The 13,919-nt window shown below is 30.5% G+C and overlaps 1 protein-coding gene across 4 annotated transcripts in view; it reads right to left on the bottom strand.

Annotated features, from left to right (window-relative positions):
* TECRL (trans-2,3-enoyl-CoA reductase like) overlaps positions 1-13,919 on the bottom strand; it is a 158,938-nt gene that overhangs the window by 60,554 nt on the left and 84,465 nt on the right. For 2 of the 4 annotated variants that reach the window (XM_029945352.1, XM_029945347.1), the window contains exons 9-12: positions 11,489-11,546; positions 8,621-8,706; positions 8,173-8,218; positions 3,767-3,978 (exon numbers count right to left, since the gene is read on the bottom strand). In XM_029945352.1, coding sequence (XP_029801212.1) covers positions 3,806-3,978; positions 8,173-8,218; positions 8,621-8,706; positions 11,489-11,546 — 363 coding nt within the window. In that variant the 3' untranslated portion in view covers positions 3,767-3,805. Of the gene's footprint in view, positions 1-3,766; positions 3,979-7,139; positions 7,327-8,172; positions 8,219-8,620; positions 8,707-11,488; positions 11,547-13,919 lie in introns of those variants that run through there. The other 2 variants (XM_029945357.1, XM_029945364.1) reach the window with 2 other exon arrangements.

Raw genomic sequence — 13,919 nt, 5'->3', positions numbered from 1 at the left:
CAAGCCCTGCCTTGGGCTCTGTGCTGACAGCAGGTAGCCTGCTCAGCACTCTCTCTCTCTCTCCCTCTCCCTCTATACCTCTGCCACTAGTTCTCTCTCTCTACCTCTCTCTATCTCTCAAAATAATAAATAAATAAATAAATAAATAAATAAATAACAATTTTAAAAAAGTATATCAGATCATGTTATGTTATTTATTGCCTTGCATATTTTTTCTTTCAACTGGAATCAAATCTTAATATTATCTTCTTGGAAATTATGTTGATGGAATTTCATGTGTCTAACACATATGTTTTTATAATCTATGGCAGAATTGAATTTCCTAAAATAATATACCAAATAATATATCAAGTATTCTGACCTATGTGCCACACATGACAAGTGTCTTCATTTCTCCAAACTCAGTGTGCCTGACTCTCTCTCCAAGTACATTCCATCTATACTGGATGGCTTACTGATCTTCAAGCATACCAAGTTTTTTTCTGTACCTGTGCCTTATACAAATTCCATTTGTCTAAAATATTCTTTTGTCAGTCCTTCACCTGTTTAAATACTCTGAGTGTCTGCTAAAACGTCATCCCCTTACAGAGTAAATTCTTGATCACACCATCCGCCTCATTTTACTACTCATATTGTTATTTAACTCTGCCATGGCATATAATTCATTTCCTTCCATTATTGATCATAGTCTAAAATTAGTTTGTCATTCATTTATTTGTTATATTCTAATTTTATACCTCATAGAAAGCTCCATGAAAGAAGAAATCTTGTTTAATTCATTTAGGAAACCTCAGACCTGTTTTTTATGTACTTCTTATTAACAAATATATGTAATAAATTAGTAGAAATTGTGTTATATAAAAAAGAAACATTGGTCATATAATTCAAACATGGATTTTATGATATATAGTTTTTGAAAAGAGTAAGAATTGAAAATAATTTGAATTAACAATTTTCTATAAAAATATTAGGAAAGGCTATTATAGGTTATTTACCTCAAATGTCTCATTTTATAGATAGGAAAACTCATATTTAAACAGGTAAACAGGGGCACCTGGCTATCTCAGTCAATTAAACATTTGACTCCTGATTTTGGCTCAAATCATTCTCTCACAATTGTGAGATCAAACCCCATGCCTGGCTCTGTGCTGAGCATGCAGCCTGATTGGGGATTGGGATTCTCCCTCTCCTTCTCTTTCTGCCCCTCCTCTGCTCATTCTCTCTCTCTCTCTCTCTCTCTCTCTCTCATTCTGTCTCTCATTCTCTCTCAATATACATAAACATTAAAAAAAAACTCATACAGCAAAAGAATGACTCATTTTTAAAGAAATAAACAGGTAAACAAACTTCAGCCAGTGTCAGATATTTCACAATAATAATTCCTAAATGACTTATTTTTTATTTCTATAAACTTCTTAATGTAGCAGTATTTGGATTAAAAAAAGTCTTTATTAGGATTATATGTACTATTGTATTCTGTATTGAAAATTAGCAACTAGGTCAACTGTAATGATTACTTCGACTTGGAGATTCTGTCTGAAAGTATGAGAAAACTTTTGGAAATTACACCATCTGGTGAATGGATAGTTAAGTAGGACAACGCGTAGAGGAAGAATGTATTGTAAGTGAGAATTTATCGTAGAAATAACATTGATTTCCAGGCCAGTGGATTGACAAGACACACAGTAAATTATGTCTGTAATTGTTCTGAACATTTTTTATATTTGTGGTAATAATAAAATCTTCCAGGTAGCAGTCTTATAGGACTTCATTTCCAAACAAATTGTATGAAAATATGTCTTCTATAAGTCTTCTCAATAAAATCAATCTGGTATGATTATAGATTCATTTTTTAAAATATTTCTGAGCTTTTGTTCTCACATTTTAAACACCATTATCAAACTAAAGTTAAAAACCAAAATCCCATTTTAGCAGTGAACTTCTGCCTTTTGAAATGCTTTTATGTATTTCTTCAACCAAACCTCCTCTGAAGGAAGGCTAATTATAGGCTTCAATATGCACCTGGGTGAAAATTAACTTTTAAGCAGCCTTTAAAATAAATGTTTTTTAATTATTATCATTATGCAAAAGCTGCATAAATGCCTTTAATTGTGCTTATAAAGTAACACTTGCTGTAATCACCTCTAATATCCAGGAGCAATATAAAGGTTTTCTTTTCTTTTTTATTAAAATAAAAATATAAAGAACCCTTATTATTGATTTATAGGTAATTTTATTTCATCTTATAAGAACAAATGCTTTTACTGAAATATATCAACTGCTAAAAATTAACATGTACTGAATGCCAGTTACTTAAAATTGAACTTAAAATAGCTTCAAAATACATTTAATTAATGAAGTTTAAATGTCAGTATACAAGATATTCAACTACAACGTTGAATTTTAAAATTTGATTATTTTTTAGATGTTAGACCTAACATTTCTATAGAAAAGATAAAACACGTATATTTACAAGTAAGAATATGTTTCATTGAGTTAAAATTATTTGACACACATAGTTTTTCTCTTAAGAAATATTGCTTAAAATTGCTGTGTGTGTGTGTGTGTGTGTGTGTGTGTGTGTGTGTGTGTTGTATGAGTAAGAGAATAACTTGTTACATGAAACTCCTTAAAAGACAAAATGCACTACAGGTCTATTTTTATTCAAAATTAGCCAAAACATTTTTTAAAAACACATGCAAACAAACCAAAAACACCTTTAAAATAGCAGCTTGAGGCAGACATGATGAGGCATGGGGAACAGAGGCTTGCTGTGATAACATGGGGTGGCATAGCAGCTGATTTAAATTTTGTTTTTCCTCTGATTCTTTTTTCTCCAGCTACTTTTTATAAGACACGTGTGAGATAAAGATGTGGCATTTTTAAAACACTATTTGCAAATTTTTACTTGGGATCAGAAAAAGTATTATTCCAGAATTATTCAAAAAAAGCAGCAATTAGGGGCGCCAGGGTGGCTCAGTTGGTTGATATTGCAGTTCATGAGTTTGAGCCCCATGTTGGGCTCTGTGCATACAGCTCGGAGCATGGAGTCTGCTTCGGATTCTGTGTCTCCATCTCTCTCTGCCCCTCCCCTGATAGTGCACGCTCGCGCTCTCTCTCTCTCTCTCTCAAAGATAAATAAATACTAAATTTTTTTAAAAAGCAGCCTAGGAATTACTAGATTAAGTGAACTCTAATATTTTAAATATAATATGTAATTGCAAATGCAGTGTCACTCTAAAAATTCTGATTTTAATTTATTTGCTTTCAAAAGATTAATTATATTCATAAAATTTAAATATGTAACATATTTGGCTACCACTCTTCAACACTCCAAATGGAAGGTACAAAGCTATAGTTTGGTAGGGATCATAATAATCATTTTATTAAATGATTTGGACGATAGAAGCTGAAATATGTGATTATATTTTTGCACTCCTGATTCAGATTATTTCCAGCCTTTGTTTCAAATAGGGCCTTAATTAGTGAAGTATATGAGGTCTCTTTTTGATGGAGGGACACCTTATGTGAGACTCATTTCCCAATCTAGTCTAGACTACTTTGCATAGATTCATTCTTTTAAAGACCCCTTACACTGATTTATTTCTAGATGTGTAAAATGAGTTATAAAACACCAAATAAACCAATAAATAACTCGATCTATAAAGGTAATATTGGACATAGATTTATAGGTCTATGTATTTCTCAGAAAAAAATATTTATACCCATTCATGCTATATTTTTAGTTTTTAGACTTTAGGGTGGGTTTTTTTTTTGGTCTTATAATAGGTATGTTCTGCAAAAGTTATAGGAATGGAGAGAATGTACATTTTAAGATATTATAATAGAGAAGTGGCCTGAGAGAAGATGAATCATGTGAATCAGGTTCCAAGTTCCAAAATTTAAACAGGGATTTACAGCTTGAAGTAATGTCCATTTCTTTATATCCAAACAGTCCAGGGAATACAAGAACAAAACCTAAGGATAATAATATTTTTAATGTTTATTTTAATTAATTTCAATTAATTCTACTATCTTATTGAATAGTTATCTCCTAAATGTGTAAACCATATAAAAAGCAGAGACTACATATTCCCTTTTTTCCTCTTACCTATGATTGGCCACAGCTGACCTTTATTTTTTTGACAAATCCATCAATAAATGGAATAAGAAAAATTGGTTGTGATTTGCAACACTTAGAACTACTTTCCAGTTGATATAGCTACTTATAGCATCGAACCTGTCCATTTTCCAAACTACAAAACTTCTTCTTGACCAATCCCACATCACTTATATGAAGATGTCATGGATACACATGCCTCATTCAAATCAGAAATAAGGCTTTTGTTGTCTTTCTTTATGAAAGCAGGGAATTTATAAGGTTTTTTATATGCTCAGAATCTTCACCTTGACACAAAAATCACAATTGTTGAAAATACACAAGAATTTTAGAATGTGATGATGTAAGTATGTCTTATTTATAAAGTGAGACGTTGACACTTAGGGAGACTACAGTATAAAGAAGCATATTTGGGACAGCATATTACATCAACAAATAATTTTGATTTTGTTTAATGTCTATAATTATTTTTTAGATTTTTAAATCAGAAAGTAGAGGACATTTGGAGTAATGTATACATTACTTTGGAATAGTCATGAAAATATAACAGCATGCTATTTTCATGTTTTTCTTATTAATCATGAAGGGTTGGTAAGCAATTCTATATTGCTATGCCAGTTATTGGAGAAGAAATTTTACATGTCTTAACGTGACTTTATGTGCTTGCATTTGACAACTGTAGAAATAAAAGCCACAGACATATTGTTCCTGCAGAAAGGTTTTTCTTTTCAGTTTTTCTCCAACTAAACTTAGCTGCTTGAACATCTCATTTGTGCAGTATCCTATTTGTTAAGACATCATAGCCACTCCCTTTTGAGAAGACTTTAGGAGCAACAAAGTGACTGCTGAACTACTGATTCACTTAGAATAATTATTCTTGTCCATTAAGGACAAATTCTATGGCCTGCTTTGAAATGTTAGGGTAATAAAAAGGGAAGAATTTTGTTTTATTTAAGTTTTTAAATTTTGTATTCCAGATAGTTAACATACAGTGTTATAGTAACTTCAGGTATACAATATAATAATTCAGCAGTTCCATGCATCACCCTGTGCTCATCATGACAAGTGCATTCCTTAGTTCTTGCCACCTATTTAGCCCATCCCCCTCCTATACCCATCAGATCATCCTCTAAAACTAAGCGTCTGTTTCTCTCCTCTCTCTCTCTCTGTCTCTCTCTTAAAGTCTAAATAGGATTGAAATCATATGGTATTTGTGTTTCTCTGAATGACTTATCTCACTTAGCATAGTACTCTTTAGCTCTATCCATGTCGTTGCAAATGGGATGATTTCAATTTTTTTATGGCTGAAGAGTCTTCCATTATGATTATACCACATCTTCTTTATCTATTCATCAATCGATGGACACTTAGGTTGCTTCCATATTTAGTTATTTTAAAAATGCTGCAAAAACATTGGAGTATGTGTGTCCTTTGAGTTAGAGTTCTATCTTTTCAGTAAATGCCTAGTAGTGTGATGATTGGTCATACTTTCAGGTTTAATGTTGATAAAAAATGGTGTAAGTTTATCAGGCCATATCTTTTGATGCCATAGGCAATGAGTCCTCCAGGAAATAAAAATGAGAAAAATAATTTTCATAAAGCAATTCATAATATATTAATCAAAGTGTCTTTCCCAAGTGTAAGGAAATGATTAGTATGAAGTAGATATAAGGGAATATAGCACCATGGGAAGAGAAATGTCCATCTTAAATGTATCCTCTCCTTCCTTGATGCATCAGAGATCTAATCCTGTAAGAATATGCAAGGTTCCTGGGTTGGCATCAATCTGGGTCCTGTTAAGAAAATAAACTATTCTTTGTCTTTCAACAAAGGAATGATTATCATGGGTGGTTGATAACATAGACGTATGTGGTTTAATTCAAAGTACCTCATTTTAATACTTCCGAATGATTCCATAATATTTTGCTGAATAGGTATTAGGGAATTAAAGTTTGTTGTCTTCCTCTGAGATATTCTAATGCTATATATTTGGGGAAGATAAAAGAGCTTTTGAAAGAGGTGCTCTTGTTATTTCTTAAATAATTTGCCATATATATTAATAATAAACATCCACAGAATGTATATACATGCCTACATTTACCAAGAACTTTTTACAAATATATATATAAGTTCTTTAATTAGAATATTTTGATATATATGTAAAATTTGGAATGCTCCTGAAATTAACCAACCTAAAAAAATCCCAATTTAAAAATAAGAAGACTCAGAATTTCTTCAAAATTTTTAACTAGTGTGTACTTGAATTTTACAATACCAGTCATCTCCTTGTCAAAATATATATGCATATTCACATACTTACATATAAGCAAACAAGGTTTGAGAGGACATAGGTATTTAAATATTTTTAAAATAGCAAAAAATGTTTCCACTCAATGTCAAAAAATCTCTAATGTATGTATTGTCATCATATATAATCCATTAGAAGTGTACATACATACATACATATATGATTTATATTTAAATATAAATATATATTTCAGCATGAAGTATATATTCAAATGATTTAGTAAATAATGTCTAGAAAATATTTTTAATTCTTATGGTTTCAGAATATGTATGAATAATAAAATATGATTCATGAGAAATTATGTTTCATTATTAATATTTGTAGAATTTTCACAAAAAATGAAATACTATTATGATGTATATTTCTCAATAACATTATAAGCAATAAAGAAAATAAGTTACTATCAAAATGTATGAAATTCAAGTGATTTCAAAATCTCAAAATTTTAGTTTATGATTGAGATATTTTAATTATCTTAAGCAATTAAACATTTAAAAATGAAACATTTAATAAAGTAAGAAATTCTTGTTTAAAAACCAATCTCTTGAAAATATTTGGATATATTCTTATTAGTCATATCTACAGTTTATATGTTTTATTTGCCTCAAGTTTATTACTTTAAAGTTAGCTAGAATCTACCATTTAATATCTATATTCAATAAAAGTATTGTTATTTGAATTTCTATTACATAATACTCAACTATTACCAAGTCTGATATAGTGAATTTATATACTATTCTTCTACACATGAGATAAAGTAACATTTTTTCCTACAGTATGAATGGAATCATGGCTGATTTTCTATGCATATAAGAATTAAATTTCTTTAAATAAATCTTATGCTTCTTTTGTGCCCACAAAGACATCTGGATACTCATCAGAAGTGTAAAAATCCCAACTGGAAGAAAAAAGAAATAATTATCCTTTCTTATTTCTATGATCTATATAGCAAGTTATTCTCAGAAAAAAACTATCATATGTGCTCTTAAAATATTTCTCAAATGTTGCATATTTCTGTATCAATTTTCTTTACTCACAGTAATTGCTTAGCATAATATATGCTCATCCATATTTATTGCATAGTTTAAGAAGTATATCAAGTATATAGCAGAGATCAGAATAATCCACATTTTTAAAATCCACTGCCACAAAGTATTTCCAAATAAGGAATTGTTACCTCTTTGAATTTTTCCATAATAATTTCCTATATGCAGATAATATACCTCTACACACACATGCATATGGCAAACCACATTAACGATGATTTAAGATATTTGTACAGTGAAACACTATAACATATGTAATGCTTATACTTTCCAATACATGAAGTTCATTGGAATTTAACTCTCTTAGGTATGTTAAAACGCCCAGCATTTGAGATTACACACTCATGCTCCCTGCCCTCCATTCAGAGATATCATGAACACTTGAAGGACAGAGCACATACACACATCTGTATTCATCATAAAAGAGATTTTCAAATGAAGTGCATTACTAACATAACTTCTTATTAATTATTCCTTGTTGCTTACTAAATTTGTTTGGGCTACATTAAGCCACAAGTACCGAGAGATTTTTGTTCAATCTATTTTAGTACTGCTAAAAATACCCAAAATAAAGATAAAGATGAAAGCCAAAACTCCTTCTGCAAAAATGTCAAACTTTAGTATTACAGAAATCTGTTCTCAGAAAGCACTTTTCCTAAAGGAGCATTTACTTAAATGTCAAATAACCTAGGTCTTACCTGGCAGTGTTTGTGTCATGACTGTGAAACTAATCCATGATCCAATCTGTTAGATTAAATTAATAAATATCTATAATTAATCTAGGAAGTTTTTCATCTGTGATATTAAATAAGTAATGTGAAAGCTTAAAACATGATAGAAAGATAGAAAAACAATAGCTAGAAATAAATTTTCCCAAAATAATTATTCTATTTTTAATTATGAAATTCACAAAGAATTTCATAAACAGCATCATATTCATAAAATATGTTAAATGTTCCAATTTAATATACCCATGACTCAACTTGAAATCTATATCATAATTTGTATCTCTGTCTATACCTAATTCTCAGATAAAACCTATGTATAGTCACATATATTAAACTATAATACTTGTAAATACAGAAACATATGTATTTAGTTTATCATAGAATAAAGTTTAATTATTTACAAACATAAATACCATACCTCATAGGTGTAGTTAGGACATGAAACCAGAAAAAACATCCATGTGAAGGGGTTATAATTTGGACTTGGAAAACAGGCATTTATTCCTTTTAGAAAGAATAAAATATCAATGATGGTACATATTGCAAATTTAATCATATATGTACTATATAATTCTAAAATCCCTAAAATAACTTACATCACATAAAATGTCATCATGTATTTATAGAACCAATTTCCCAAATTACTCAGAAGAGTCCCAGTTTCAAATGCTATGACCTTTTGACTCAGAAAATAACCTGTAATTTTCTATGTCTACAGCTATGTTGCCATTAAATTATACAATATACCGTGATAATAAGTTATTTAAAATTTACTATAGAAACGTATTTTGCATATCATAATAGTTAGAGCTGAATTTCATACTCAAAGTACTAAGTCTGCTTTAACAATCGCATGTCTCTTCTCTTTTAATGTCAAAGATAATGTTTTTGGTTGTGATTGTTAAATATTTCAAACCTCCCTTTCTATTTAATTAGTGAAAATCCAAAGGGATTTTTATAAGGATGTCATTTATATCAGAAAAGTGCAAAAATCTCTCATAAGAGGATTACAGTGAATATCAGCATAGTTAATATTCAGAAATACCACAAAAATTATTTCTGCTCAGCAATCAGGATTGTTATTTACAATTTTCATTATACTCAGCATATTGTCTCTTTATTTTTGTGATTCTTTGCCTTTTAATTTATTTCAAGAAATATTTTAGATAACATATTAAAATGATTTCAAGTTGAACTTTTAGCTATGACATTTGTAAAAGTAAATATGAATTATAAAATTACTGTTTATTCTCTATAGCAAATTTAATTGGATAACACATCAACTAATCTTATTTAGTTATAATTCTAAAGCCAGAATGAAATGCCAGTATGTTGGGTTCAGAATTGTATCCATTGTTAAAATACCAACAGAAAAAATATATTACATACTGTTCAGTTTTCATTTACTGTTCATTTCAAGATAAAGATAAATACACATGCCCTTTAATATTATAGACTCTTGATAACATACATGTAAATGTCTTTGTGTAATGCCCATACATTCATCCAAAGAAAAATGATTTAGGGGGTGGCGGGGTGCTCAGTACATTAAGCATTCGACTCTTGCTTGAGGATCAGGTCATGATCTCACAAACCCAGATCATGGAACCCAACATCAGGTTCTAGCACTGACAGCACATAGTCTGCTTGGGATTCTTTCACTCTCTTGCTCTCTGCCCCTACCCTGATCATGTGTGTGTGTGAGGGCTCTCTTTTTCTCTCTCTCTCACAATAAATAAATAAACTAAAAAAAATAATAATTTCAAAACTCAAAATAGATATGGCCAAAATAGGAAGAAAAAAAAAGATGAGAGTTGATTTTACTCAAGAATAGAAAAAGAAAAAAAAAACATCTCAGTAATATAGACATTTCAATTTGCCTAAGAGTAGTATGTTCAATAGAATGAGGGATATTAAGTAGATGAACAAACCCAGCAAAAATAAACAAATAAGAAGGTAAAAATAGAAAGTTATAGATATATAAGATATAAAGATATAAGACGTATATAATTTGCTGCCTGACCCAGTCCACAAAGCTGCAAAACAAATTTTAAATTACAAAATTTTCTATAACTAAAAAAATGAACATGAATCAATGTCCTGGATTATCATGCTTCTGAGAAAACTGACCTGGAATGATCAACTCTAAGACACCCTACAAAATTCATAGATGTAGTGATAAAGAACAAGTCTTTTGAGTCTGAAGGAAAAAAAAAAAAACAAGTCAATAAACAAAGAAGAGAACATTAGACTTCTGATTTCCCAAAAGCAATATACAAGTAAAATACAAGGTGGAGTAAACATTGATGGGAAAAAAAAAAAAGGTTTTATTTAACAAGTCCAAAGTCACATTTGACTTTAGAAACATCATGATTTAAAATTTTTCCTTTTCTTTATTTTTTAAATGTTTATTCATTTATTTTGAGAGAGTGAGACAGAGAGAGAGAGAGAGAGAGAGAGAGAGAGAGAGAGAGTCCACAGGAGGGGCAGAGAGAATCCCAAGCAGGCTCCATGGAGTCAGCACAGAGCCCTACAGGGTGCTCAATCCTACAGATCATGAGATCATAACTTTAACCAAAATCAAGAATGGGACACGCAGCCAACTGAGCCACCCAAGCACCCTTAAAATGTTCATTTTGCATTTTCTTATAATGATACCATAATCCAGAGAAGATCAAGAAACCAAGGTCATATTGTTAAATGTTCATAGTCAAGACTAAAATTAGTGATATTCTTAACTTTGGCAATATTACTATTTTTTAGGATTGTATTGTGCTTCTATACTAAAAACGAATCAGACTATCAGAACCTTTAGGCTTCAAATACATCTAAAGAGAACTTAGTAAATTTGTGAATTTGGGTAGATAAAAATGGGACCTAATCAGTTATGAAAATATGGGCTCTACTGGAGTGAAAAAGCAAACAGTGAACCACCATAGTATTGGCATCAATCTGGCATCATTTTTCAGCACGAGAAAGTACAGATATTTTCAAATCATATCATAGTTATTTTATACTACATTAATTCTTAGCATCTGTTTATTTTTTCACATATTTAGGTGAGGTTGTCATTTGATGGGAGATTGTCATTTGATGTCATGCACACTTCATTTTAGAGAAACTATTATTAGGAAATATGATTTAACTCAAATATTTGAAAAACTTAGGAACTAGAATTGGGGGACATTGTCTTAAATATTTCCAACTATTGCTTTAAAAATGTTTATTTAAGGCTTTGAAAAATAGTAACACAGCTCACACTAAAGAATATAAAAAAAGGACTAACCTGTGTGATTGGGATGAGACAACACTACATTGATGAAATGATTTCCAGCTTCACAAATCTGTAAAACATTTAAAACTTTTCAGTGTAATATACCTGGTCCTCTTTAAAAATTGTATTCCCTCTACACATACTAATATCCTAATATCCATGTAAGATATTAATTCCAAAGATCCAAGAGACATATTATTTATTACTTTAATTGCAAGGAGAGGGCATTTTGTAGTATAACAATAAAAGCAGCTGTTGAATATATATTGAATTAACATAATGAGTCACACTAAGGCAGAAACTTTGAAGATATTACTGACACCTTTTGACATCTAGGTTCAAATTTCCTTATTAATCAGGGTGTGCCAATTATATGCTTTGTACTTGTTTTAGTAGGTAAGTTTGCATGCTAGCATGAGGCAAATCACGTCAAGAAAGTTAGATTTGGCATAGGTTTACATATGCTCAATTCATTAGCACAGTTGCAACCCTTGTAGTGCAAGGGTGGTAGTGTGATTCCCAGTTGGATTCAGCTCAGTTTAGAAAAACTTATTGTAAGAGGTACTGTCCCACAATGACACTAGTTGCTTGTCTGTCATCTGACCTCTTAATCATGTACATGCCACTAGTTGTCCCTGTAAATAGGCCACTATGACCCTCTAGGAAGCTTGTTTTGCTAACATCTTTGAAGAGGGAATGGGGAGGACTAATAATATTCCTAATTTGCAACATGTATTCCCAGAAGTTAATATGCCTTACCTTATTAACACAAAGTACATATTCAACATTTAAATACTGTTATTAATAACAGATTGTAATTCAAAACCTTTATTGTTCAGAGTCATACAAAGCCTCACTATAATATATCCCATAATTGAGTATGTTTTTAACTCAGTGTCTATAATGCTACTAATCTCTTAAAATATATCTGATTTTATTCTTTTCAACAATTTCTATATGGATTTATTCACACGTAATCATTTTGTAATTGTAGTAGAGGTTCCTAGCTTCTCAAATTATCATTAGGAATAAAGTTAAATTCTGCATTTTCAGATAATAATTTTATAGTTGAACTTATTTGTAGGTGAATGTGGTTAAGAGTGTGGTCTCTTGTTGGATGAAGTTTTGTTCACATATCACATGTTTTAAATTACTTATTAGAGATTACATGCATATGAAATTTCATTTCTTCACCTAAATGCAAATATTGCTTCCTGTCTCATGATGATTATTTTCAGATGATTAAATGAAATCCAATGTCTGAGATATGAATTGCCCAATAAAATTATGATAATTTTAGTTACCAACATAATCAATTCAAAACTTCTGCAGAGAATTATCCTACATTGATTGATCTCACTTCTCTAAATTTCTGTGTCACACATTGGGTGCACTACAAAACATATAATTAGCAAATTAATAATTTGTTATATTTGATCTTAATACCTTTGCTCATCTTTCAGTCAAATAGCACATCATATTCATTTTTCATCACTCACAGTGCCATACTTAGAAATTAATAAGCAAATTACCTTAGCAAATCTTTGTAAACAAATTACACTTTGGAAATATGGATTTTATTCTGGTGAAACATATTCACTTTTTGATTATCAATATTTTATACTTATTGAAACATCAAAATATTTTCTCCTTTTCACTTTTTACGACACAGTAATATGGAACAATCCTCTACCCAAGGTTTATGCCATGAAAAAAAGAGCTTTTAGGCTTCAGTCAGACTACTAGAGTAGCAGTATACTAAAGCCATAATTTAGGATAAAGTGCTCCTTCACTCCAGGCCCCCCCGCAAAAAAACATATAACATACTGAAATAAGAAAAATAAAAGAAGGGGATAAGAAAGTTGTAAATAAGCCAACTATTCCATCCTGCTCTCTACTAATGAAATGCATATCTATATACATTCCAGGGGCAGAGAAAAAAAATAAAACACCTCAGCTATATCCATATGGTTAGAAATACTTAGTTTATCATCAACTTAGCAACTCCATAATGGATTTTAAAGAGCAATGTGACTATTTTCAATTTTCACCTTAAGCACTGGCTCCAAAACTCTGGAGAATGAATGAGTCCACTATAGGCTAATTGACCTAGATAGAAGTGGTTGATATAATTTCCTCTTGGGTCCAGGCTGAGTAAGATTAGAAAATTCAGTCAGTGCTATAAAACTCAATATATGGTTCTCTCACTGAATACAATTTCAGAAGCACATTAAATGTGAAACATTGGAACATTTTTCAGCCTGATTTACACATTTCTCTAAGATTGATCCTTTCCTAAATTAGATGCATTCATTTGGCACATTATATGTTAACGCAATAACTTCATAAATAAGGTTTGAGGGAGTTGCGACCATTAGGTTTGATTTTCGATTATCTTCTGTAGCAAAACATAAAGATGCAATCTACTATGAACTATACATGA

This window comes from Suricata suricatta, chromosome 1 (assembly GCF_006229205.1).
Source record: "Suricata suricatta isolate VVHF042 chromosome 1, meerkat_22Aug2017_6uvM2_HiC, whole genome shotgun sequence".
Classification (NCBI taxonomy): Eukaryota; Metazoa; Chordata; class Mammalia; order Carnivora; family Herpestidae; genus Suricata; species Suricata suricatta.
The sequence above is the reverse complement of the archived record's forward strand: the minus strand, read 5'-3'. Positions and strand labels throughout refer to the sequence as shown.